This window comes from Mobula hypostoma, chromosome 25 (genome assembly GCF_963921235.1).
Source record: "Mobula hypostoma chromosome 25, sMobHyp1.1, whole genome shotgun sequence".
Taxonomy (NCBI): domain Eukaryota; kingdom Metazoa; phylum Chordata; class Chondrichthyes; order Myliobatiformes; family Myliobatidae; genus Mobula; species Mobula hypostoma.
Genome location: NC_086121.1, coordinates 44942355 through 44968963, shown reverse-complemented (window position 1 = coordinate 44968963; position 26609 = coordinate 44942355). Strand labels below are relative to the sequence as shown.

The following is a 26609-nucleotide window of genomic DNA, read 5'->3' as shown; positions in this document are numbered from 1 at the left end:
TCAAAATCGGCAGACAGCCGACAATTAGTTACGATGTAACTAATTTGAGGTGATGATCAACAGAAGAACACATTCCAGAATTGACATGGTGGTATTTCAACTACCTGGGATATTAGTTGGTAGAATACAGAATGGGTCCATAGTTACTCTCAAAAGCCACCGGAAGGGTTGAGCAGGGTACAAAACTTGTTTACACCACTGCAGGAGTGCTAAAATATATTGGGAATTTATACTACAGGGTGGGAATCACGAGAATCCCTGTATCCCTTCCTTTCACCACCATTTAGTGATTACATTCCTACATTAATTTAACAGAATATGTATAAGATTTTTCCTTTACTGTTTCTTCCTCTTTATCAGAGAAGTGAGTTTGTAGCCGCTTCATGGCCCTTTTCTGACTTATTCTTTAATCTGACTTGTGACATTCCCCTCTCAGATTAATATCCTTCAATTCTTTTAGTCTGAGTAAATTTTGTAAATGAGGCAACTTTGGGAATTGTACTTTCTAGCTACCTGATGTTTCCAGTGAGATTCACACTAGTTTTTAACTTAAAACCTCTGTAAAAAGAAACAGCTCTCAGAATTGATAAGGGTATAGCTATCTAGTATTAAATGCCTAGGCCTGGTCTGAACAAAAGGGGAAAAAATTCAAATGTGACACTTTGTTTGAATTAACCCTTGATTTTCCCTCTGGTCTCTAGGTTATCCCACTCCAATTATTCAGTGGTCTAAACTGCGGGCCCCATTGCCATGGCAACACAAGATTGTTGATGGAGCATTGGTTATTCCTCACGTAGGACTGCAGGACTCTGGCCAGTACATCTGCAATGCCTCCAATTCTGCTGGATTCAATGAGCTCTTCATAATGCTGGATGTCGAAAGTAAGTCCACTCCCAACTGGAACACAACCAACAAACACTGCAAACACGCAGCAGATTAGGCACCATCTGTGGGAAAAAAACAAGGTTAATGTGTTGGGTTGATAATCTTTCACCAGAGCTGATGAAAGGTCATCAGACTGGATTGTTAATTTTCTTTTTCTCTCAATAGTTGCTGCCTAGCTACGTGAGTATTTCCAGCAGTTTTCCCAGCATTTACAGCCTTGCTAGAATGTTTTAAGCACTCTTTGAAAATGAGAAGTTCCAGATTTTTTGGTAGGTGTGCAAATATTAAATCTGTCAACTGCACTGTGTAAACAGCTAGAATTGCATGAAGGTGAGAAGTTCTGGAAGTAACTGGGTGAGCAGGGAATGGAGAAAAGCCATTTTACTGATAATATAGTGCGTTTGATGTGTTGCTGCAATTCTAGTTCAGAAAATAATTTTGAAGATCCTCTCTAACTACAGACTAACAATCTTTGTACAATCGGTGCATATGAACAAATGCTTGGATCATCAGTGGGGTGGATTTGCTGGGACTGCAGGCATTTTCTGCAACCTGGGAACTCTGTTTTCTGTTGCATTTCACAACCTGGAGAGGACCTGTCATAGAGCTGCTACCTCACCACTCCAGTGACCCAGGTTCAATCCCGTTCTCTGGTGCAGACTTTGTGGAGTTTGCACATTTTCCTTATGCTGCAATCTTAAAGTGAACACTGACGCTCTGCAGAAGATTTTGAAGACAGGTAGACCTCCCCAGGTGGCCTTGGTAATGCAAAGTCAAAGTTCATTTTAATTTGGAGATACATTGCATAACAGACCTTTCTGTCCCATCGAGCCACACTACCCAGTGACCCACTTATTTAACCCTCTTTGTCCATCTTAGTTACAGCATGAGGCTGGTTGCTCTGGAAAGGCATTCTCAGTGACTGTGGGAAATGAGGTAACAGGACATGCCACAGGAGATTGTCAGTAATCTTTGCTGGTTTTAAGCAACAAACAATGTGCTAGAGGAAGTGAACAGGTTGGGTGGCTCCTGTGGGAGAAAGGAACTGTCAACAATTTGGCTCAAGTTCTTTACTGGTTTCAAACTATAGAAGGAGCAACTTGGAGACACGAGATTCTGCTGATGCTGAAAATCTTGAGCAACACACACACACACACACACACACACACACACACATGCTTGAGGTACTTAGTAGGTCAGGCAGCATCTGTGGAAGGAAATAAACAGGGGGAAGGGGTTTGGCCCAAAACCTACCTGGCTGCATTCCTGCAGCATTTTGTGTGTGTTGTAAAGGCAACTTGATTCTATTTGGTGAAATTGATCATGCTCATCTCAATCCTAAATTAACCATTGCTTTGAGATACATAGGGTCAAAATAACAATAGATGTTAAATGTATCCTCACTGATTTATCCTGTTCCTTAGCAACACCGTATGCCACCTTTGATGTCGAGACTGTCACCGTTCGTGTGGGTGAGATTATCCGGTTGCACTGCCTTTCCCAAGGAACCCCACCAATCACATATGAATGGTCTAAAGTAAATGGAACCTTACCTAACCGGGCTATCAAAGGCAATGGAATCCTGCAGATTAACCTCGCCGTGGTGTCTGACTCGGGCAAGTACCGGTGTCTGGTGAAGAACAGAGTTGGTGAAAGTGATGCGGTTGCAACAGTAAATGTGAGATGTGAGTACAACCTCTTAATCCTTTCACTTTTCTACAAAATCTTATCTTCTTTTCCATTGCCGTCACTTTCAAATGGGAAGTAGGTAAATGACAGAGGGGGAAACATACTGTGGGAAATGAAGAGGGGAAATGGGTCTGCCCAAGAGCTATCACCAATGGAACTGGCTGAATGTACTGTGTGCAGCATGATGCATTCCATCACTGTTTGGATTCTTGGATTCAACATTCTCAAATGTTATCTTCATTTGGTTTTTGGACTTGTGTCAAAGTAATCAAAGATAGCTAATGGGTAAACATATCAACTGGACATGAGAACTTTCATGTGCAACTTAGCCAACAAGAGATTGTTCCTGTTAGCAATTTGGTTGTTAATGAGATGTAGTGGAAAGCACAGAAAGGAACAGAAAATGAGGGTGTCTACATATTGAAATGCCCAGCATTTGCAGAACGCTGAAGATTACTACATTGTCATTCATGTTTGAGTGCTCATGCAACGGGAAAGGCTGGGAAAACCAATGCGTTTGCTCAGACACTCGGTGGTTCTGTGAGACGTGAAGTGTTTTGGTTACACTCAGAGTTTATGTATGGGGCCACATTACTCAACATATTAAAGGAGGTGTAAAGGATTGCTTCCCTCACCTGCTCTGTACTGGGACCCAGTCATAGGCACGGCCAGTGGAAGCATTTGAAAGGCCTGCCAGCTGTACAAGTGAGTTACAGACCTTTTACCTACATTCTCATTAATGTACAGACATCGTTGATAAGGTGTCAGAGGGTTTATACTAGTTTGACAGGGATGGGAACCAGAGCACCAGGTGAAAAATGGAGGGATGAAGAGGAAGATAGATGTCAGGGCCAGTAATGAAAAAACAGGCAGGAGCAAAGTAATAGATATGATACGATGGGTAGTTTGAAGTGTGTGTAATTTAATGCTAGGGGTATTATGGGTAAAGGCGATGGACTCGGTACATGGAACTATCATGTTGTGACCATTACAGAGACTTAATTGAGAGAGGGACAGGAATGGGTGCTGAATGTCTCAGGGTTTCGATGTTTTAGAAATGATAGAGAGGGAAGTAGAAGTAATGGAGTTGCAGTACTAATCAAGGACAGTGTTACAGCTGCATTCAGAGGAGACATAATGGAGGACTCCGTCACTGAGACTATATGGGTAGAACTCAAACGTGGAACAGATGCAAGCACTGATGGGACTTTAACTTCTCCCATATAAACTGGGACCTTCTGAGAGCAAAGAGTTTTGATGGAGCAGAATGTGTTAGGTATTTTCAGGATGGCTTCTTAAATCAATATGTAATAGGTAGGTTCAATTTAATGTTAGAGAAATGTATACAATATACATCCTGAAATTCTTTTTCTTCACAAACATCCACGAAAACAGAGGAGTGCCCCAAGAATGAATGACAGTTAAATGTTAGAACCCCAGCTCCCCTCTACCATGCATAAGCAGCAGCAAACAACCATCCCCCCCCCCCACCACCACCAGCAAAAAAAGTATTGGCACCCCCCACCAAGCACTCGAGCCTGCTGCAAAGCATCAGTGAAGACACAGACTTGCAGTACCCCAAAGACTACTCGTTCACCTGGTAATTCGACATGCCACAGGCTCTCACTCTCCTGAATAAGGGGAAAAGAGGTGTCCCCATTTCACAGTGAGAGGGGAGATGTAACAAAACAACTCACCGATTTATGATGTTAAAAGTCTGTTGCGTCGCCTTTTCCAAGCTCTGTGCCCAAAGATCGCTGCTTATGATCTGCCATATCATATGATACACCAGTTTTCTGTGGCGGCACTGACCTCAAATCCGCCCGCCTCCAGAGCCATGAAAATCTGGCACGCTGAAGGCGTGCTAGTCTTCTAGGCTGCATCCTTGGCATATCAAAAAGTGGCCAGTTGTGAGGCCCTGAGAGCAGGTCCCATTCCCGCAAAGAACCAAAGTCAGCATGCAACTCCAGGTCAGGGTCTTCAAAAGAACCCTGAAAAGGAAAAAAGAAGTACTAAAGATAGAAATAGAGCTGTTTATGAAGATGCAAACAGAGGAGTCACCTTTAGGGGCCATCGTCCGAAGCTCCGGCCTCGAATTATAGTCCAACAAGAAGAGGAGCTTCTACTGGATCTGATGTTGGGGAATGAGCTCAGACAGGTGACCAATCTTTCAGTGGGTGAACAGTAACCACAACTCAAGTTTTAAAATAGCTATAGATCAGGGTAAATATTAAATGGACCAGGGCAGGTTACCAGAGCATTTGGCAGGAACTAGATAGAATTAGTTGAGAACAGCTGTTTTTGGTTAAGTCCACATCTAAGACCAACTGCACAGAGTTCAGAGCAGGTATGTTCCAATAAGAAGGAAGGACAAGGATGGCAGGGTAAGAAAACCTCTGATGTCAAGAGTGGTGATGAATTTAGTCAAGAAGAAAAAGGAAAATTATGTAAAGCTAAGATCAAACAGAGCCCCCAAGGATTGTAAAGAAGCCAGCAAAGAACTCAGGAAGGGAATAAGGAAAGCTAGCAGACGCCATAAAAAAGTCCTTGGCAAGTAGAGTTAAAGAGAATCCCAAGAGGGTACTGTACATCAAGAGCATAGGGAGAGGGTAAGACCACTCAAGGATAGAGAAGGAGTATTTGCTTGGGTGCAGAGGATGTGGGTGAGATCTTTAATGAGTACTTTACATCAATATTTACTAAGAAGGACGTGAAGGATAGGGAGGTCGGTTCTGAGCTTATTGATATGCTCGGGAATTTTGAGGTAAAGAAGGTGGTGGTGTTGGGTCTCTTAAAGGGCATTAGTCCCCAGGACTTGATGGGATATGCCTCAGGTTATTGAGAGTGGCTAGTGAAGAGATTGTTGGGGGCTTGACAAATATCTCTGTGTCCTCTCTAGCCACAGGCAAGGTCTCGGAGGACTGGCGAGTAGCTAATGTTGTTCCAGTGTTCGAAAAGAGAACCAGGGATGATCCTGGAAACTTTAGACCAGTGAGTCTCATGTCAGTAGTAGGGAAGTTACTGGACAGAATTCTTAGGGATAGAATTTATGAGCATTTGGAAAGCCCTGGCTTAATTAGGGAGAGTCAGCTTGGCTTTGTGCAGGACAAGTCATGTCTGACTAACTTGATTGAGTTTTTTGATGAGGGTGATTGGTCAAGGTAGAGATGTGCATGTTGTTTACATGGATTTTATTAATGTGTTTGACAAAGTCCCTCAGGAGATGCTGATCTTGAAGATGTAAGGTCCTTAAGATCCATGGTGATTTAGCCATTTAGATTCGGAACTGGCTTGTCCATTGAAGACAGAGGGTAGTGTTCAAATGGACTTATTCTAGCCGGATGTCTGATTAGCAGGATCTGTGCTTGGACCTCTGCTGTTTGTGACGTGTATAAATGAGGTGGATGTAAATGTAGATGGATGGGTTAGCAGGTTTGCAAATGATACCAAGATTGGTGGAGTTGTGGATAGCGTAGAAGACTGGCAAAGAATTTAGCGCAATATAGATCACTTGCAGATATGGGCTGAGAAATGACAGATGGAGTTTAATCCAGACAAATGTGAAGTGTTGCACCTTGGTAGGGCAAATGCAAAGCGACAATACATTGTTTAGGACAAGACCCTTAACAGTGTGGATGAGCAGAGGGATTTTGGGGTCCAAGTTCATAGCTCCCTAAAATTGTGGATCAAAAGCTTTAGAATCATTGAACCAATTAGAGATCAAATGTCAGGAAGTTATACTTTATACTTTATTGTCGCCAAACAATTGATACTAGAACTTACAATCATCATAGCGATATTTCATTCTGTGCTTCCCGCTCCCTGGATTACAAATTACAAATATGTTGCAGTTATAAAACTCCATTTGGACCACATGTGGAGAATTGCATACGTTTGTGGTCACCCCATTATCGGAAGTATGTTGAGGCTGTGGAAGGGTGCAGAAGAGGTTTACCAGAATGTTGCCTGGATGAGAGGGCATGTGCTATAATGAGGGGTTGGACAAACTTGGGTTTTTTTCTCTGGAGTGGCAGAAGCTGAGGGGAGTTCTGATAGAGGTTTATAAGATTATGAGAGGAATAAATAGAATAGACAGAAGGTGTTTGTTCCAAGGGTTGACATGCCTAAAATCAGAGGGTATGCATTTAAGGCAGGGTGGGGGTAATTTCAAAGGAGATGTGAGGGGTAAATTTTTTACAGAGTGGTCGCTGCCTGGAAGCACTGGCTGGGATGGTGGTAGAGGCAGAAACATTAGAGACTTCTAAGAGATGTTTAGATAGACACAAGAATTTGAGGAAAATGGAAGGATGTAGACATTGAGCCAAAGAGCCTATGCCTGTGCTGTACTGTTCTATGTTCTATGAGACTTCAGATGTTGGCTACCTGGATCAAAACGCATTTTGTGCTTCCCAATGAAGAGTCTCATCCCAAAAAGATTGACTGTTCACTTCCCCCATAGATGTTGCCCGACCTGCTGAGTTTCTCCAGCATTTTGTGCGTGTTGATTGTTGCTAAGGATTCTCCAAGCTGACATACACGGAACAGACATGGGATGAGGTCAGACTAGCCCAGAGACTAGGTGTTCCCACGGTCCCAAGAGCAAACAGCAACAATAGGTGCTTCAGCCCATTGTGTGCATTCAAGCCATCTCACAACCATTTACGCCAACTTCACACTAATCCTTCTTTATTCTTACCACACACCCCTTCAGATTCTGCCACGCACCTTCACAGGCAAATTATAGTGTTTAAATTAACTAACGACCTGCATGTTTTTGGGAAGAAGAAGAAAGTTAGAGTTTTCCAGGGAAATCAGCCTAGTCACAGGTGTGAGAGTACACTCTGCGAGTCAGAGCTGGCACTGAGCCACTGGATCTACCAGCTGCACCACTGTGCTGTCTAATAGACTGTAGTAAGAGGTTACATTTCTGACGTGTGGATGCTCTGCCGGTACCTACCTTCAGGAAACTGTCCTCACAGGCTTGCTGGTGATCTTTTAGAGAGAGGGGTTCTCAGCAGCCACTCTATTCATCATTCTACATTCAGACACCACTACGTCACAGTGGCCAGAGACTGATTTTCTCTTCTTTCCTGTGCTGTTTACGACACCAGCTCCCCCGGCTGCACGAGTATCCCCACAGATTGAGGTGAAAAACGTCGGTGGTACTGTGGAATTCACCTGCTCCGTTATTGGTCACCCAGCACCCAAGGTCGAGTGGTTGAAGGAGGGAGGTCGCCTGCCACCAAATCACAAAATCACAAAAGGAGTTTTGAGGTAGGATGACTGTTATTTTCAACAATCAGGTACTCAGGTTGGCACAGGGACAGGGGTTATCTTTTAAAGAGAGCCTCATACATCAAACAGCAGCTTAATACCAAGTGAATTATTAAAACAGTTGAACAGTAACTAAAGGTCCAACAAAGAAATATTTAGTTGTGTGACTAATACTTGGAATAAAATTGTGAATCAAAAACTTTGGAATCATTGAACCAATTAGAGACCACAATGTTTCTGTTCAAGGGGGCGTGTGGGTGTGTGAAGGGTGATGGGTGTGTGAAAGGGATTGTGCAAGTGTGTGTGGGAGAAGAGGGTGATGTGTGCACGTGAGTGTGTGAAGAGACTGTGCGTGGGTGTGTTAAGGGAGGATGTGTTCGTGTAAGTAAGCTAAATGTCCTTCGTCACACCTTCAGAAGCAATTATCTATTTAATACAATGTGAATACACAGTTGCTTTTTATTGAGCTGCAGCTATACTGTAAAAAAATAAGAATTTTGTTGTTTCTAAACAGGTAAGTGCTTGAATTAAAGTGCAATTTTTGCCATGGTTACAACAAAGTGCACTGAAGTATTTGACCATATTCCACTGTTTTATATAAAACAGTGAATATTAGTCTGTGTCTTTTGTTCAGTGCTGGCAAGACAAATTAACAAATGGCCCCATCAAAAACACCTCATGTTTCATAAGCAGGTAATATCAGAAAAAATTCCTAGGTGCTGCATAGAATTATTATTAGACAAGCTCCTACACATACTGAGCGCAGATCATGTGCCTAAAGGCTTCATTCTTTGCTCAATTACCTAAGCAGCTTGTGTTACAAAGTTTCTCAGCTTGTAAAACATCAGTATTCACCATATGGTATCTATAAGACACATCTGTGCAATTTGTACATTCTTATGTATTATGCATCACTAAATTCTCAGAAATTTAATGAATATGTGACTTCAAGAGGCGGTGAGGCCGGAAACCCCTTCACTGAGTGACTTAACCACTTGGAGGGCTCAAGTCTGAATGAGTGTTGTTTGAATAACGACCACGATTCATCTCCATCAAGAGCAATAGTAGAGCATTGATATCCAATCCTTCATCTTAAATGTTTATTCCCTCGTTTACTATCACAACAATGTGAACCATCTGCAGAATGCACTGCAGCAGATTGCCAAGTCTCCTCTGGCAACAGTTCTGAAACCTACAGTCCCCGTCTCCTCAAAGTTCAGGGGCAGCAGATGCAGGCATCTGTAGCAGTCAATCTGCTTTAAAGTCACAGCTGGTCTTGACTGGCAAATACGTTGCTATTTCCCTTCACTGGGTCCCCCTCCTATCTAAATCCCTGGAACTCTTCCCCATTTGCTTCCTCTCGACAGAGATTGCAATGTTTTGAGGTGCCCGAGCAACACAGCATTCAGGAGGGAGGAATAGATGTTGGTGAGGCCTAATTTGGAGCATTGTGTGTAGCTTTGGTCACCTACCTACAGAAAAGATGTAAGTAAAAGTGAAAGAGTACTGAGAAAATTCACAAGGATGTTGCTAGGTCTGGAGGACCTGAGTTATATGGAAAGATTGAATAAGGTTAGGACTTTGTCCTTGGAACATAGAAGATTGAGAGGAGATTTGATCGAGGTATAGCAAACGATGAGGGGTATGGATAGGGTGCATAGCAAGCATGCTTTTTCCACGGAGGTTGGGTGGGACTACGACCAGATGTCATGGTTTAAAGGTGAAAGGTGAAATGTTTAAGGGACACATGAGGGGAAATTTCTTCATTCAAAGGGTCGTGAGAGTGTGGAACAAGCTACCAGGACAAGTGCGAGCTCGATTTCAATGTTTAAGAGATGTTTGGATAGGTACATGGATGGTAGGGGTATGGTCCTAGTGCAGGTTGGTGGGTGCAGGCAGTTTAAATTGTTCAGCACTAACTAGATGGGCCAAAGGGCTTATTTCTGTGCTGTAGTTTTTTTTATGACTCTGACTCTGACTCTAATGGGAATGTGTTCAAATGCCTCTTGAAGGTCCTTGTTGAATCTGCTTCCACTCCTTTTCAAGCAAGACATTTCAGATCATTTTAGCTTAATCTATTAAAGTCACTATTATCTTCCTGCCACTGGAAGCCATCTCTGTCTCTCTATGCATTCATAACATCTCGTTGCTTAGTACCTATCTGTAATCTCAATTTAATCCTTTTTCTTTAAAGACAATTCAATCTTACCCTATTTCTCCACTTAATTCCCTGATCCCGACCTTTAACTTTCTCTTTACTCCTACAAGCCTTTGACATTCTCTCTAGGTCTGAGTTGTCGCCATTGAGGTTAGAACAGTAAAAGGTTTTGTTGCTGAAACAGAAGAATTCTAAGAGGGATTGGCAGAGTCTGCTGAGAGGATATTCCCCAGCAGGGATATCTACAACTTGGGACAGACTTTCAGAGCCAGAATTTGTGCATTTAAGAAGGAGGTGAGGAGGCTTTTCTGCTCTGACACTCTTAACTCTTTGGCTTTCCCTACAACAAAGAGTTGTGGGGGCAGAGTTACTGAATATACGCTAGATGCAGCCTGACAAAACTTGGAGTGGTGTGTGTGGTTTGGTCTCCGCTCCGTAGGAACGATGTAATTAAGCCAGAAAGAGTGCTAAAAAGATTTGCAGGGATGTTGTCTGGACTGAAGGGCTTGAGTTATAATGAGAGACTGGACAGGCCAAGACCCTGGAGTGCAGGAGGCTGAGGAGTGACCTGATAGCGGTTTATAAGATTATGAGGGGCACAGATAGGATAGTCATGAGGCTCAGGCTAGGGGAGTCTGAAACTAGAATGGCATAGGTTTAACATCAGGGGAGAAATGTTTAATGGGGATCTATCTGAAGGGCAAGCTTTTCAGATGGGGTGGCGAATATTTGGAACAAGCTGCCAAAGGAAGTAGTAGAGGTGGGAGCATTTACAACATTTAAAAGCTATTTGGACAGGTGCTTAGATCGCAAAGGTTTAGAGCAGGGGTTCTAACGTTTTTTTATGCCAATGGCCAATACCATTAAGCAAGGGTTCGTGGACACCAGGTTTGGAACCCCTGGTTTTGAGGGATCACAGGCAAATGTGACTAGCTCAGGTAAGCATCTTAGTGCATTTTTATTTTTCTAAAACTAATGCTACTGTAACACGGGTGATTTCCTTTGGGATCAATAAAGTATCAGTTTATCTAATTATGAATCTAAACTGAAAGGCTCTCAACAAGGTGGGGAGAGAAGAGGAAAGGGTGCTGAGTTCAAGAATGGATCATTAATGACCTCATTGAATGGTGGATCAGGCTCAAGGGGGCCATCTGGAATAGTCAGGCTTCCGTTCCTTACATTCTGAATTGCGGTGCCCAGAACTGGATATGTCGAGTCAGTGGCCAATGAAGATTTACTATGATTTCCTTTCCTTTAACATATATAACAATAAAAGTGAATTCTCAGTGGTATCCAAGACAACTCTAAGAGATGGCGTTGCTCCAAATGTGATCCTCAGTGAAAGCCAATGTTCATCCCTCAGGCACAAGTAAACAATAGGTTCTCTGGTCATTTGTCATTGCTAACTTCAGTCTTGCTATGAGGAAATAAACGGATGCGCTATAACTTTAAAATACTTTCTTGCTTGTGAAATCATTGGGACACACTGAAGCAAAGAAAGGCATAATATGAATATGCTTTTTCCTTCTTTCCATCTGAGTTACTAGCACTAACATTTGAGTGTGAGTTAACCAGGAAATAATAGTATGGAGGGCCACACCATTCTTCAACCATGTTAATTTTTCTGTTGGGTAGCAATCAACTCATGATCAAAACAGAGTAATAAAAGGTTGTCATTGCCTTATGCTTTGCACATACACATTTCACTTGGAAATAGCAAGTTTCTGACATCAAATTCCATTGTTGGTCTTCTTTCAGAATTCACAACATACAAGAAGGAAATGAAGGAGTTTACATCTGCAGAGCATCTAACCAGTTTGGACGGGCACAGGACAGTGCCAAACTGGTCATCCAAGGTATGTCTGAGAAAATTTATTCACCAGAAGAGGTGCTGTATTTTGTTTTGATGAGCTGTCATCAACCTAAGATGTTCATTTCCACAGATGCTGCCCGACCTACTGAGTATTTCCTGGAGTTTCTCATTTTTCTTTGAGACTTGCAGCATTTGTTTTTTTTTAGTCTTTTATACATTATATTTATCTCAGTTCTCTCTAGCCTGAATGTGCCTGAAAGCTATGTTAGGCATTTGGATGTGACAGATTGCCTACTGGACAGTTTCACAATGCCTCTGCCAGAAAAGCACTATTTAATATGAGGAAAATTAGAAGAGAAGTTCCTGTTGATGAACACACATGAGATTCCACTGATAACAACTTGATGTCAGGCCACGCTTGGCATTGATCAATTTAGAACACAGAACATGCAATAGTACCACCACCAACCCTGTGTGTTCCAAGCAACTACCACACTCTGTGGAAAAATCCCTACCTCTGCTATCTCCCCTAAACTTTCCTCCACTCTTCTTGCAAGGATATCATCAGGTATTAGCCATTGGTGCCCTGGGGAAAAGGTGCTGGCTGTCCACTCTATGTAGGCTCCTTATAACTTTTCCACCTCTATCATATCACCTCTCATCATCCTCTGCTCCAAAGAGAATAACCATAGATTCTTTCTTCATCGAAGTAAAATGTATTACATTCACCCCAAGATAAGCAATAACATAGTGACCAACAAATGTGTGTGAAAATCCACTAATCCAGCACCCTTGGGATTTTAGTAATGCAGAACTGGCTGATTTCTCAGATTTTTAATGCCCAAATATGCCATTATAATTTTTTAAGTGATGTTACACACTAGGATAACAAGTCATCAAGTGTACCTGATGAGTGTGAAAAACAAGGTTTAAAAGTACACAAGAACCTGTGGTCTGTGACTTTAAAGAGTCTATGTGATACATTGCCCAATGAGTCAGATATCAACTCATCAGGATTTCTGAGAAATGGGGTATGGGAGTTTGAGAGGATGCTGTACGATGGAGCTGGAGAATGAAGAAAACAAGGCAGTTTCAAGGTGTATAGAGAATACTGGAGAAGTGGGAACCAGCTGAAGGTGGTGACAGAGCGGGAAGATGGTCAACTAATTGTGCTTGTTAGAGAACCGGTGCATTAGGCATCTACAGCTTACCTTATGGGTTTTTGCTGTAGTCCTCAATGTCTTGAAGTGGTACGTGTATCGACAACACTCCATCTGTTGTATGAGCAGAATGAGGATTGGAGAGGCATAATCTGTCGATAGACTTCATTCATTCTGAACTGATAATGGTGCATGTTCTGGGGATGTTTCATTGCTACATTGATACCTCGTGCTTTCTGATCTAATTTTTAATCACCAGTCAGGACCTCTCCTCCATCTACTAGCTCTTCCTTCAGTTAGTCCTGACGAAGGGTCTCAGCCCGAAACGTCGACTGTACCTCTTCCTAGAGATGCTGCCTGGCCTGCTGCGTTCACCAGCAACTTTGATGTGTGTTGCTTTCCTCTCCTCCATCCATTGTCTTGTACGAGATCAAAGCTCATACAGACTTAGAGTTGTGTCCAACACCGAGATGAGCTTCCAGCAATGGGCTCCTGGAGCATTACTACCTCTTTCAACTTTGTAGTATTAACCAACCACCTTCCCTTTAGCTCATCTTCTGCTTGAGCCCACCTCCCTGGCCTCATTACCTTCGGTCCTGCCAATCTGAATGGACAATCTGCCATGTATCACACTGCCTAAGCTGCAGGTGTTGTTGCAACTTACACTTCCCATTCACTCTCTACTCACGCTCACATACATTGCTTCAGAGTAAAATAGTTGTCCTTAATTTCAAACTTGGCCTGATATTACCTGTCTATCTCTCTAAAATCATAAGACATAGGAACAGAATTAGGCATTTTGGCCCATCGAGTCTGCTGTGTCATTCTACCGTGGCCAATTTATTATTCCTCTCACCCCTGTTCCCTTGCCTGCTTCCCATAATTGAAGAACCTTTCAACCTCCACTTTAAATATACCCAGTGACTTGGCCTCCACTTCCTTCTATGGCAGTGAATTCCACAGGTATACTACCCTCTGGTTAATGAAGTTATCCTCATCTCTGTTATAAATGGGCAACCTTCTATTCTGAGGCTGTGTCCTGTGGTCCAAGACTACCCCACGAGAAACATTCCCTCCAGATCCACTCTGTCTAGGTAGGCCCTTCAATATTCAATGGGTTTCATTGAGGTCACCCTTCATTCTATTAAACTCCAGCAAGTACAAGACCAGAGTCATCAAACACTCCTCATACGTTAACCCAGAATAATTCTTGTGAACCTTCTCTGGACCCTGCCCAATGCTAGCACATCTTTTTTAATATAAGGGGCCCAAAACGGCTCTGGCTTACGCCTTATAAAGCCCCAGCATTGTATCCTTGCTTTTATGTTCTAATCCTCTCAAAATGAATGATAAAATTGCATTTGTTTTCCTCACCACCAACTCAACCTGCAAGTTAGCCTTTAGGGAATCCTGCATGAGGCCTCCCAGGTCCCTTTAAAACTCTAATTTTTAAATTTCCTACCTGTTTAGAAAATGATTTTTGTCTTTATTCCTCCTCCCAAAGTGCAAGACCATACATTTCCCTGCACTATATTCCATCTGTCACTTCTTTGCTCATTCTCTGAATTTGTCTAAGTCCTTCTGAAAACTCTCTGCTTCCTCGACACTACCTGCCTTTGTATCATCTATCTTTGTATCATCTGCAAACATGGCCACAAAACCATCAATTCCATCATCCAAATCACTGGCATACAACATAAAAAGAAGCAGACCCAGTGCCAACCCCTGTAAAGCACCACGAGTTACCGGCAGCCAACCTGAAAAGGCCTTCTTTATTCCCATTCTTTGCCTCCTGCCAGTCAACCAATCCATGCTAGTATCTTTCCTATAAAACCTTGGGCTCATCTTGTTAAGCAGCTTCATGTGCAACGCCATGTCAAAGGCCTCTGAAAATCCAAGTAAACAACATCCGCTGACTCTCCTTTGTCTATACTGCCTGTTATTTCCTTGAAAATTTCCAACAAATTTGTCAGACAGGATTTCCCCTTGAGAAAACCATGCTGAATTTCACCTATTTTATCATGTGCCTCCAAATACCTCATTTTTAATACTGAACTCCAACAACTTAATCAACCACTGAAGTCAGACTAAGTGGTCTATAATTTCTTTCTTCTGCCTTCCTCCCTTCCTAAAGAGGCATTTGGAGTTTTCCAGTCCTCCAGAACCATTAAAGAATCTAGTGATTCTTGAAAGATCACTCCTGTCTCCACAGTTTCTTCGCCACCTCTTTCAGAACCCTGGGGTGCAGTCTACCTGGTCCAGGTAACTTATCTACCTTTAGTCCTTTTAACTTCCCAAGTACATTTTCCTTAGTAAAAACAACTACATCCACTTTTGTCCACTGATAACTCTTGAATTTCTGGCATATTGCTGGTGTCTTCTATAGTGAAGACTGTTGCAAAATACTTATCAAGTTCATCTGTCGTTTCCTTGTCCCCCATTGCTACTTGTCCAGCAATATTTTCCAGCAGTCCAATAGCCCCTCTCGCCTTTCTTTTACTCTTTATATGTCTGAAAAATCTTTTGGTATTTTCTTTCATATTAGTGGCTAGCTTACCTTCATATTTCTTTTTTTTTCTCGTTCGGGCTTTTTTAGTTTCCTTCTGTTTTGAAAAGCTTCCCAATCCTCTAACTTCCCACTAATCTTTGCTTTATTATATGCTCCCTCTTTTGCTCTTACGCTGCTTTTGACTTGTCAGCCATGGATGCATTATAATCCCTTTTGGATGCATTATCATCCCTTTAAGACGGGGTCCCCAACCTTTTGCTCACCGTGAACCGGTTTAATATTGACGATATTCTTGTGGACTGACTGACGGGGGCGGGGGAGGTGTTCAAGTTCAACAGTGCGTGACAGGGAATGAGGAAAGGTGTAGCTGACTCGTATCGTCAAATCATATCGTTTCCGCGCGGCCCAGTGGTTGGGGACCACTGCTTTAAGATATATCCTCTTCTTTGGAGTGTACAGTTACAAGAAAAAGTTAAGAGAACCATTTGCAGTTACCTAGTTTTCTGCATTAATTACTTACAAAGTGTGGTCTGATCTTCATCAAAGTCACAATAATAGACAAACACAATCTGCCTAAACCAATAACACACAATCAATTGTACTACTTCTCGTCAATACTGAATACACCATTTAAATAATCACAGTCTAGGTTCAAAGAATTCAAAGAAGTATGTGAACCTCTGAGGTAATGCCTTCTACAAAAGCTATTTGGAGTCAGGTGTTCCAATCAATGGGATGAGATTGGAGGTGTGGATTGTAGAGGTGCTCTTCCCTATATATATATTAAAAAATGACACACAAAGTCAGGTTACTGACAGATCCAGCTCTTCTCAAACAGGATCTGTTTATGTGCACCATGCCTTGATCAAAACAACTTTCAGAGGACCTTAGAAGAAGAAGAATTGTAGAGATGCATGAAGCTAGAAAAGGCTGCAAAAGCATTTCTAAAGACCTGAGTTCATCAGTCCACAGTAAGAGAAATCGTCTACAAATGGAGAAAATTCAGTACTGTTGCTGTTCTCCCTAGGAGTGGACGTCATGCAAAGATCACACCAAGTGCGCAACGTGCAGTGCTGAAGGAGGTGAAAAATAACCCACAGGAAACAGCAAAAGACTTGCAGAAATCTCTAGAACTTGCTGAAGTCTCTGTTCATGTGTCTGCTAAAAGAAAAACACTGAACAAGAATGGTGTTCAAGGAAGGACATCACAGAGGAAGTCACTGCTCTCCAAAAAAAGCACTGCTGCACATCTCAAGTTTGCAAAAGACCATCTGGATGTTCCACAATGCTTCTGGGACAACGTCCTATGGACAGATGAGACAAAAGTTGAACTTTTTGGCAGAAATTCATATTGCTATGTTTGGAGGAAAAAGGGCACTGCACACCAACAACAAAACCTCATTCCAACAGTGTAGCATGGTGGAAGGAGCATCCTGGTTTGGGACTGCTTTGCTGCCTCAGGGCCTGGACAGCTTGCAATTGTTGAGGGAACAATAAATTCAAAATTGTATCAAACCATTTTACAGGAGAATGTCAGGGTAGCGGTCCATCACCTGAAGCTTGGTTTAAAAGAAAGAAAATTTGTGCTTTGGAATAGCCCAGTCAGACTCCAGACTTTAACCTAATTGAGATGCTGTGGCAGGACATGAAGAGGGTTGTTCATGCAAGGTAACCCAGAAATATTGATGAACTGAAGCAGTTTTGTATGGAAGAATGGTCTAAAATTCCTCCTCGCCATTTGAAAATCTGATCAACAGCCAGAGGTTACTGCTGCTAAAGAAGTTTGACTAGTTTTTAATACAAGGATTAGCATACTTTTTCCTGTGAATGTGCTCAATAAAGACATGAAAAGTACAATTGTTTTGTGTGTTATTAGTTTAGGCAGATTGTGTTTGTCTATTATCATGACTCAGATGAAGATCAGACCACATTTTATGATTAACTAAAACAGAGAAACAGGTAGTTGCAATGGGTTCACAAACTTTTTCATGCAACTGTATTTATACTATGCCTTCCGAATTTTTCCCTCAAACTCCAGCCATTGCTGTTCTGCTGTCATCCCAGCTAGTTTCCCCTTCCAATCAGCTTTTTTCAGCTCCTCTCTCATGCCTCTGTATTTCCATTTAATCTACTCTAATACTCATACATCTGCCTTTACTTTTCCTTCTCAATCTGCGAGCTGAATGCTACAGTATATTATGATCACTGGACCCTGAGGGTTCCTTTACCTTCAGCTCCCTAATCAAATCTGGTTGATTACACAACACACAATCAAGAATTGCATTTCTTTTAGTGGGCTCAACCACAAGCTGCTCTAAAAAGCCATTTTGTAAGCATTTTACATATTCCTTCTCATGGTATTCAGCGCCAACCTGATTTTCCCAGTCGACCTGCATATTGAAATCCCCCTGACCATCATAACATTGCCCTTTTTTTCACATGCCTTTTCTATCTCCCTTTGTAATTTGTATCCTACATTCTGGCTACTCTTTGGGGGCTGGTGTATAACTTCCGTCAGGGCCTTTTAAACCTTGCAGTTTCTTAACTCTACCCACAATTATTCTACCAATCCTATGTTCAACTCTTTCTAAGAATTTGATTTAATTATTTACCAACAGAGCCATGCCATCCCCTCTGTTCACCTGTCTGTCCTTTCGATGCAATATGCATGTTGAGCTCCCAACAATCATCTTTTCTCAGCCATGACTCAGTGATGCCCACAACATCATACCTGCCAATCTCGAACTGTGCTGCAAGATCGTCTCCTGTATTCCATACAGTGTGTACATTCAAATATAACAACTTCAATCATGTATTCATCACCCTTTTTGATTTTGGCACCCTGTCACACTTTAACTCATCCCCTGACTTTAGGTTTGCCCTATTATCTATCTGTCCTTCCTCACACTCTCACTACACATTGCATCTAGTTCTATACCATCCTTAACCTTATTACCCCGGTTCCTATCCTCCTGCCAAGTTAGTTTATACCCTCCCCAACAGCTCTAGAAAACTTGCCCACAAGGATATTGCTCCCCCTTGAGTTAAGGTGTAACCCATCCTTTTTGTACAGGTTATACCTTCCCCAGAAGAGATCCCAGTGATCCAGAAATCTGAAACCATCACCCAACCTGCACCAATATCTGAGCCACGAATTCATCTGCAAAATCATCCTATTCTTACCTCACTGGCGTGTGGCACAAGTTGCAATCCGGAGGTTACTACCTGTAGGTTCTGCTTTTTGGCTTTCTACTTAACTCACGATATTCTTTCTTGAGGACTTCCATCCTTTTCTGACCTACGTCTTTGGTACGAATATGTACCACGACTGCAGCTGCTCACCCTTCCCCCTTTAGAATGTTGTAGACCTGATCCGAGATGTCCCTGATCCTGGCACCTGGGTGGCAAAATTTAATTCCTTGCAATGTAGAAGGAAGCCATCTAATCTATCCAGCTATCATCCCTCATCCTGCACCACAACTGATTCTTCCTGTAACCTGTTCTCCCCTTATTCCCATCAGCTCTCACCTGATTTAGCCATTCACCCTGCCACTCAGAGTAATTTATAGTGGCCAGGTAACAGGCAAACCAGCACATCAGTGAGATGTGGGAGGAAACAGCAAACTTTGAGAACATGCAAACATTTCTTACAGATCCAATTCCTGGCCGAAGGACCTGTGCTAACTCCTCCTACTACATGTTTTCCTACTACTCTGCTTTCTTGGGCACCCTCACTCCACCACTGCCTTCAGATTTATTATTACGGAAACCTGTCATGAGTTTGCTATTTTGCGGCAACAGTGCAGTACAATGCATAAAAATACTTTGGGTTACAATAATATATATTAAAAAAACCAGTACAAACGGAAAGCAAAACAGTGAGATGGAGTTAAAAGATTTTATGGGGAATTCAGAAATCTGACGGCAGAGGGAAGAAGCAGTTCCTAAAATGTTGAGTGTACATCTTTAGGCTCCTGTACCTCCTCCCTGATGGTAGTAATGAGAAGAGGCTGTATGGTGAGGGTCCTTTATGATGGATGTCGCCGTCTTGAGGCATCACCTTTCGAAGATATCCTTGGTGCTGAGGCTAGTGCCTCCGTACTGTCAGACGGGTGATGAATACAGGACTGAAGGTTTTTTATTCCAGTGCATGCAGCATACAGAATAAGGTAGATGATCTTGTAGCACAGTTACAGATTGGCAGGTATGATGTCATGGGCATCACTAATTCATGGCTGAAAGAAGATCATAGTTGAGAGCCGAATGTCCAAGGATGGGCAGGTAGGCAGAGGGAGTGGTGTGGCTTTGTTGGGAAAAAAAATGAAACCAAATCGTTAGAAAGAGGTGACATAGGATTCGAAGATTTTGAATCATTGTGGATAGAGGTAAGGAACTGCAAAGGTAAAAGACCCTGTTGGGAGTTATATACAGGCCTTACAGGTTTTTGGAATAAAAATAACCTTTCCCCTGATCATTTTCAGCTCTACCCATTGTCATGATAAACGTAAGAACATCCATGCAGATGGTAATGGTTGGTGGCTCAGTGGAATTCGAATGCCAAGCAATCGGAGATCCCCAGCCTTTCGTCCGGTGGAGTAAGGTGGAGGGAACAATGTCGCCTGAAGTCCTTATTCGGAATGGAATGCTGAAAATTGAGTACGTGAAGGAATCTGATGCTGGACGTTACAGGTGTACAGCCACCAATGATGTGGGATCTGTCCAGTCTGAGGTGGTTCTGTATGTACAGAGTAAGTGAAGCCTGTATTGTTCTAGAGTGTGTTGCATTAAATGGAATGAACACTACTGAAGCAGGCCATTTGGCCTCATAACGAAGTAGCAAACAGGAGCGAACAAGGCCCATATGGTCCTGTGAAGCTATTCGCCATTCAATAAAATTGTGGTTAATCTTTGACTTTCCAAGCTATCTTTCTAATTAAAATTTCACTTACTGGATGCCCGTGACGTTATTGAATACTGATTGAATATAATCAATTCATAGTTCTTTGAGGCAGAGAATTACAAAGACTTGTCACCTTTTGAATTCCCCTTCATCTCATCAGTAAGCATCTAACCTCTATGTTCTTCTGGGTCTGTGTACCTGGGTCTCAGCATTCCAACCAGAGGAAGTAATCTCCTGGCATATGTTTCAACAAGACTGTCACTTGGTCCTTGAAACTCCAGAGTGTGTAGCTCTATCTGACTCAATCTTTCCTCAATGGACAACACCCTCATCGCAGGAAACATACACATAAAATGCTGGAGGATCACAGCAGGCCAGGAAAAGAGTAAAGAGCTGATGTTTCAAGCTGAGACATCGTCTGTTGTCTCTTTTCCATAGATGCTGCCTGGCCTGCTGAGTTCCTCCAGCATTTTGTGTGTGTTGTTGACTGCCTACAAGATGGCTTTTTAGAGCAGCTTGTGTTTGAGTCTACTTGGAGAAAGACTGTTTTAGTTTGGGTGTTGTGTTGATAACCTAGATCTTATCAGGGAGCTTAATGTAAAGGAACTCTTAGGAGACAGTGATCATAATATGATTGAATTCATACTTAAATTTGAGAGGGAGAAAGATAAGTCAGATGTATCAGTATCACAAATGAATAAAGAGAATTACAGACGCAAGAGAGAAGAGCTTGCCCAGGTAGATTAGAGGAGGATACTGGCAGGGATGACAGCAGAGCAAAGGTGACTGAAGCTGCTGGGACAGATATGTCCCACAGAGGAAGAAGTTCTCAAATGGCAGGTGTAGGCAACCATGGCTGACAAGGGAAGTTAAGGACTGCATAAAAGCCAAAGAGCGAGCCTCACATGAGGCTGCTTAAGGTAGAAAAAGTGAGTGGGAAGTTGGATGACTGGGAAGCTTTTAAAATGCAAAACAAAAAGCAACTAAAAAAGCTGTAAGAAGGGAAAAGATGAAATATGAAGGCAATCTAGTCAATAATATAAAGTAGCATACTAAAAGGTTTTTCAGTTATATAAGGAGTAAAAGGGAGGTAAGAGTTGATATTGGACCACTGGAAAATGATGCTGGTGAGATAATAATGGGGGACAAAGAAATGGCAGATGAATTTAATGGGTACTTTGCATCAGTCTTCACTGTGGTAAACACTAGCAGTGTGCCAGAGATCCGTGAGTGTTAGGGAGCATAAGTGAGTAATTACTATTGCAAAGGAAAAAGTGTGAGGCAAACTCAAAGGCCTTAAGGTGGATAAGTCACCTGGGCCAAATGGACTACATCCCAGAGCCCTGAGAGAAGTTGCTGAAGAAATAACGGATGCATTAGTCATGATCACTTGACTCTGGCATGGTTCCAGAGGACTGGAAGATTGCAAATGTCACTTCACTCTTTAAGAAGGGAGGAAGGCAAAAGAAAGGAAATGAAACACCAAGTTAGCCTAACCTCAGTGGTTGGGAAAGTGTTGGAGTCTGTTATAAATGATGAGGTTTCAGGGTACTTGGAAACTAATGATAAAATAAGTCAAGGTCAGCACGGTTTCTGTAAAGGGAAATTTTGTCTGACAAACCTGTTAGAGTTCTTCGAGGAAGTAACAAGTAGGGTGGACAAAGGAGAGGCAGTGGATATCATTTACTTTGATTTTCAGGAGACATTTGATAAGGTGCCTCACACGAGGCTGCTTAACAAGATAAAGTCCTATGGTGTTATAGGAAATACACTGGCATGGATAGCGGAATGGCTGATAGGCAGGAGGCAGCAAGTGGGAATAAAAGGGGCCTTTCCTGGTTGGCTGCCAGTGACTAGTGGTGTTCCTCAGGGGTCAATATTGGGACGACTACTTTTCACATATTTGTCAGTGATTTAGATAATGGAATTGATGGATTTGTGGATGATACGAAGATAGGTGGAGGGTTAGGTAGTGCTGAGGAAGCAATACGATTTGCAGCAAGACTTAGACAAACTGGAAGAATGGGCAAAAAAGTGGCAGATAGAATACAGTGTTGGGAAATGAATGATAATGCATTTTGATAAAAGGAACAATAGTGAAGACTATTATCTAAATGGGGAGAAGTTTCAAACATCAGAGGTACATTGGGACTTAAGTCCTCGTGCAAGTCTCCCTGAAGGTTAATTTACAGGTTGGGTCTGTGGTAAAGAAGGCAAGTGCAATGTTGGCATTTATTTCAAGGGGAATAGAATATGAAAGCAAGAAGATAATGCTGAGGCTTTATAAGACACTAGTCAGGCCGCTCTTAGAATATTGTCAACAGTTTTGGGCCTTTATCTCAGAAAGGATGTATTGTCGTTGGTAAAAGTTCAGAGGAGGATCACAAGGATGATTCTGGAAATGAGTGGGGTTAACATATGAGGAGCATTTCACTGCTTTGGGCCTGTACCCACTGGAATTTAGACGAATGCAGGGGGATCTCATTGAAACCTACCGAATGTTGAAAAGGCTAGATAGGGTGGGATTGGAGAGGTCATTTCCTATGGTGGGAGATATTCAGAACTAGAGGGCACAGCGTCAGAATTGAGGGATGACTTTTTGGAACATAGGTAAGGAGGAATTTTTTTAGCCAGAGAGTGGTGAATCTGTGGAATGTTCTGTCAGAGACTGTGGTTAAGGCCAAACCTGTGGGTATCTTTAAGGCAGAAGTTGATTGTTTCCTGATCAGTCAGGGCATCAAAGGATATGCGAGAAGGCAGGTGTATAGGGTTGTGTGGGATCCGGGATCAGCCACGATGGAATGGTGGAGCATGGCCTAATTCTGCTCCTATGTCTTATGGTCTAACATATACCAGTGATATTAAACCTAATTCTAATCCTGAACTTGAATTTTTTTTCAAACTGCTTCGTAAATATGAAGAGTTGGGTTTTTAGCATCTAGTCTTTACTTTCATCGATGCCATCCCACCTTCATCTTTTATTAACTCAAGTACACCCTGATCTGTGCTGTTTTTGCACTAACTTGGCAGATTTCCTGAATTCACTTTCAAATCTTGACTTGGTGGGATTTGAACTCTCTAGGTTTTTTGTCCAGTCCACTGGGGCACTGCATCCTGGAATTCTGAGAAAAGGCATGGTTCCAAGAAAATTCCCAGATGTGATTCAGCAATACTATTATTTCCAGATGTGACTTGTTTCCAGTTCTCTGTCATTTGTTTGATTGTTAATGCCCTTTGGGAGATCAGGAAATGGGCATGAAATGTGAATTTACTAACATTGGCTGCATCCCAAGAACAAATATGAATAAATCTTAAACTAAGCCAGTCTCAAACTTTCATTTGTTCCTGATTACTGCAACAGCCTGACTAAGATTTCATTTCTATGTTCCTCTAAATTATTATTCAATTTAGTATGTATTTTTAAAGTACATGTGTACAATGTTTCAAGGAATGTGTATAAAGATTTGGTTTATGGGTTATAAAGTTAATAACAACTTCCCTGCTTTTATAGCCGTTCCCATGATTGCCCCTCACCCAGAACTGAAAGAAGTTGCCATCGGATCCACGGCTGTTTTCCCTTGTCTAGCCTCGGGCTTCCCAGTACCAGAGGTGACCTGGAGTAAGGTACTTATTGTTTCATATCATTCCCTATCAATATTATTCTAGACAGAGATTTCCACTCTTCTCTTCAAATCCCGTTGTAATTAAGGCGAACACCAAGTCAGGTGAAGTTCGATTCCCTCATCCAAATTTTTGAGATAGACCCTAAACACCTCGGGCTCCAGCATTGCTCCTGCACCACCCGCCCCCCAACCCAGCACAGTTCACAGCCTCCCCACGCCCCCCCCCCCAGAAGATGGCCCTTTCATTCTGTCTCTGTGTCTTCATTCCTCAGTCCAGTCCCACAAATACCATGCCATCTGACTTTGTTCTGTAACCCCTTGTGTAGCACTTAACCAAAACCAGCTGGCATAAGCACATCAAACCAATTGGTTCTCCCTTTCTATTCTGCTAGTTACAGCTTCAAGAAATTAACAAGCTTATTAAACTCTATTTCCCTTTTCCTAGATCTGTGTTGACTCTATCCATTCTTACTACTACTGTCTTGCCAACCAGTCTACAGGCCTCTGTACTCGCCCCTGTCCCTCGCCGCCCCCCTCGCCACTCCTCTCTCCCCTCGCTGCCCCTTCCCCTTGCCCCCCTCCCCTTGCTCCCCTCGCCCCTCGGTCCAGTTCACCTGTACTGTAAAGCATTGTGTTAACCACTACACTACCGTGCTGCCCCATGGTCAACTGTGTGCCAACACTTGTGGGCTGCCCACAGTGCATTCTTAATTTGTGGTGGTTATTAACACAAATGACATATTTCTCTCTATGTTTTTACTGACAATGTGATAAATAAATTAATCTGAATCTTTACTAGAGGCCCAAGTCTTTGCCATGATTATTCATTGATATTATTAATGATAGGCCAAGCACTTTCTCCCAGTGCTCCGACAACTGATACAGTGAACCTGCAAAGAGACTTAGATAGTGTAGGAGAATGGGCAAAGAAGTGGCAAATGAAACACAATGTTGGAAAGTGTATGGTCATGCACTTTGGTGGAAGAAATAAATGGGCAGACTACTACCTAGATGGGGAGAGAATTCAAAATACAGAGATGCAAAGAGACTTGGGAGTGCTTGTGCAGGATACCCTAAAGGTTAATCTCCAGGTTGAGTCGGTTGTGAAGAAGGCGAATGCAATGTTGGCATTAATTTCAAGAGGTATAGGATATCAGAGCAGGGATGAGATGTTGAAGCTTTATAAGGTACTTGTGAGACCACACTTGGGGTATTGTGTGCAGTTTTGGACTCCTTAGAAAGGATATACTGACACTGGAGAGGGTTCAGAGAAGATTCACGAGAATGATTCCAAGAATGAAAGGGTTACCATATGAGGAACGTCTGGCAGTTCTTGGGCTGTATTCCCTGGAGTTCAGGAGAATGAGGGGGGATCTCATAGAAACATTCGAATGTTATAAGGCCTGAACAGATTAGATATGGCAAACTTATTTCCCATGGTAGGGGAGTCTAGGACAAGAGGGCACGACTTCAGGATTGAAGGATACCATTTAGAACAGAGATGTGGAGAAATTACTTTAGTCAGAGGTTGCTAAATCTGTGGAAGTTGTTGCCATGAGCAATGTGGAGGCCAAGTCATTGGGTGCATTTAAGAGAGAGTTAGATAGGTTCTTGATTAGCCAGGCATCAAAGGGTATGGGGAGAAGGCAGGGGGTTGAGATGACTGGAAGAATTAGGTCAGCCCATGATTGAATGGCGGAGCAGACTTGATGGGCGGAATGGCCTACTTCTGATTCTATATCTTATGGTCTTAAGTTTATGGATGATAATATACAGACAAATGAAGCTATCTCAGCAGGGCATCACTACATTACCAGGATGTTTTCAATTAGGATTGTGGCTAAATTATTTTGGTATTTTCCACTGAAGGTCTTTGTTGATATTGATAATGTCACCTGAATATATTTAATCTTTCCATAACAGAATGTGGTTTAAAAACCACATTCTATATCTGGTTTCTTCCACATAAACTTGCAGGTAAGGCTGGGATGAAGCCACGCTTCTTGGATATATTGCTACTCAGGATAAGCAACACTACCTTAAAATGTGTGTCTGATCCAGCTTGAAATGAGATGGTTTGGTAGGTTTGTCCTGTTTGGAGGTCTTCACCCTGTTCTAATATGTTTGTGATTACTTTCAGCTGGAGGGAGACCTCCCCCCTGGGGCTTACGTTGAGAATAACGTGTTGACCATACCTTCTGCTGGCTCTGAACATACTGGAACGTATGTCTGCACAGCCACTAATGAACAAGGAACTGAGACAGCCTACGCAATGCTGAAAGTGCGAGGTACAACAGAACACCTGCTGCACTTTATCTGTTTGTTTGACTGCGCTGTCAATCAGATGATTGGACAATTGATTTGGGGGCATACGTTGAAATCACACCTTGGCAGCTGGAGATTTAAATCAAATAATTAAACCTGGAATAAAAATCTAGTGAGTAGGAATATGTCTGAAAGTGCAGCTGGGGTTCTGCAGGGAAGGAGATCTGCCGTCTTCACCATCTGCGACTGCTGGTCCACCTCAACTGTGCCCTGAAATGGCTGAACTAGCTAATGAACCAGGGCTGTGAAGGATGGGCGATGGTAGCTGGTCTT

At 42.4% G+C, this 26609-nt stretch overlaps 1 protein-coding gene across 4 annotated transcripts in view; it reads left to right on the top strand.

Annotated features, from left to right (window-relative positions):
* Positions 1–26609, top strand: part of hspg2 (heparan sulfate proteoglycan 2) — a 546546-nt gene that overhangs the window by 446054 nt on the left and 73883 nt on the right. For all 4 annotated transcript variants that reach the window (XM_063033469.1, XM_063033470.1, XM_063033468.1 and 1 more), the window contains 7 exons: positions 702–881; positions 2310–2570; positions 7686–7848; positions 11765–11862; positions 19970–20236; positions 23900–24012; positions 26152–26299. In XM_063033469.1, coding sequence (XP_062889539.1) covers positions 702–881; positions 2310–2570; positions 7686–7848; positions 11765–11862; positions 19970–20236; positions 23900–24012; positions 26152–26299 — 1230 coding nt within the window. The remainder of the gene's footprint in view (positions 1–701; positions 882–2309; positions 2571–7685; positions 7849–11764; positions 11863–19969; positions 20237–23899; positions 24013–26151; positions 26300–26609) is intronic.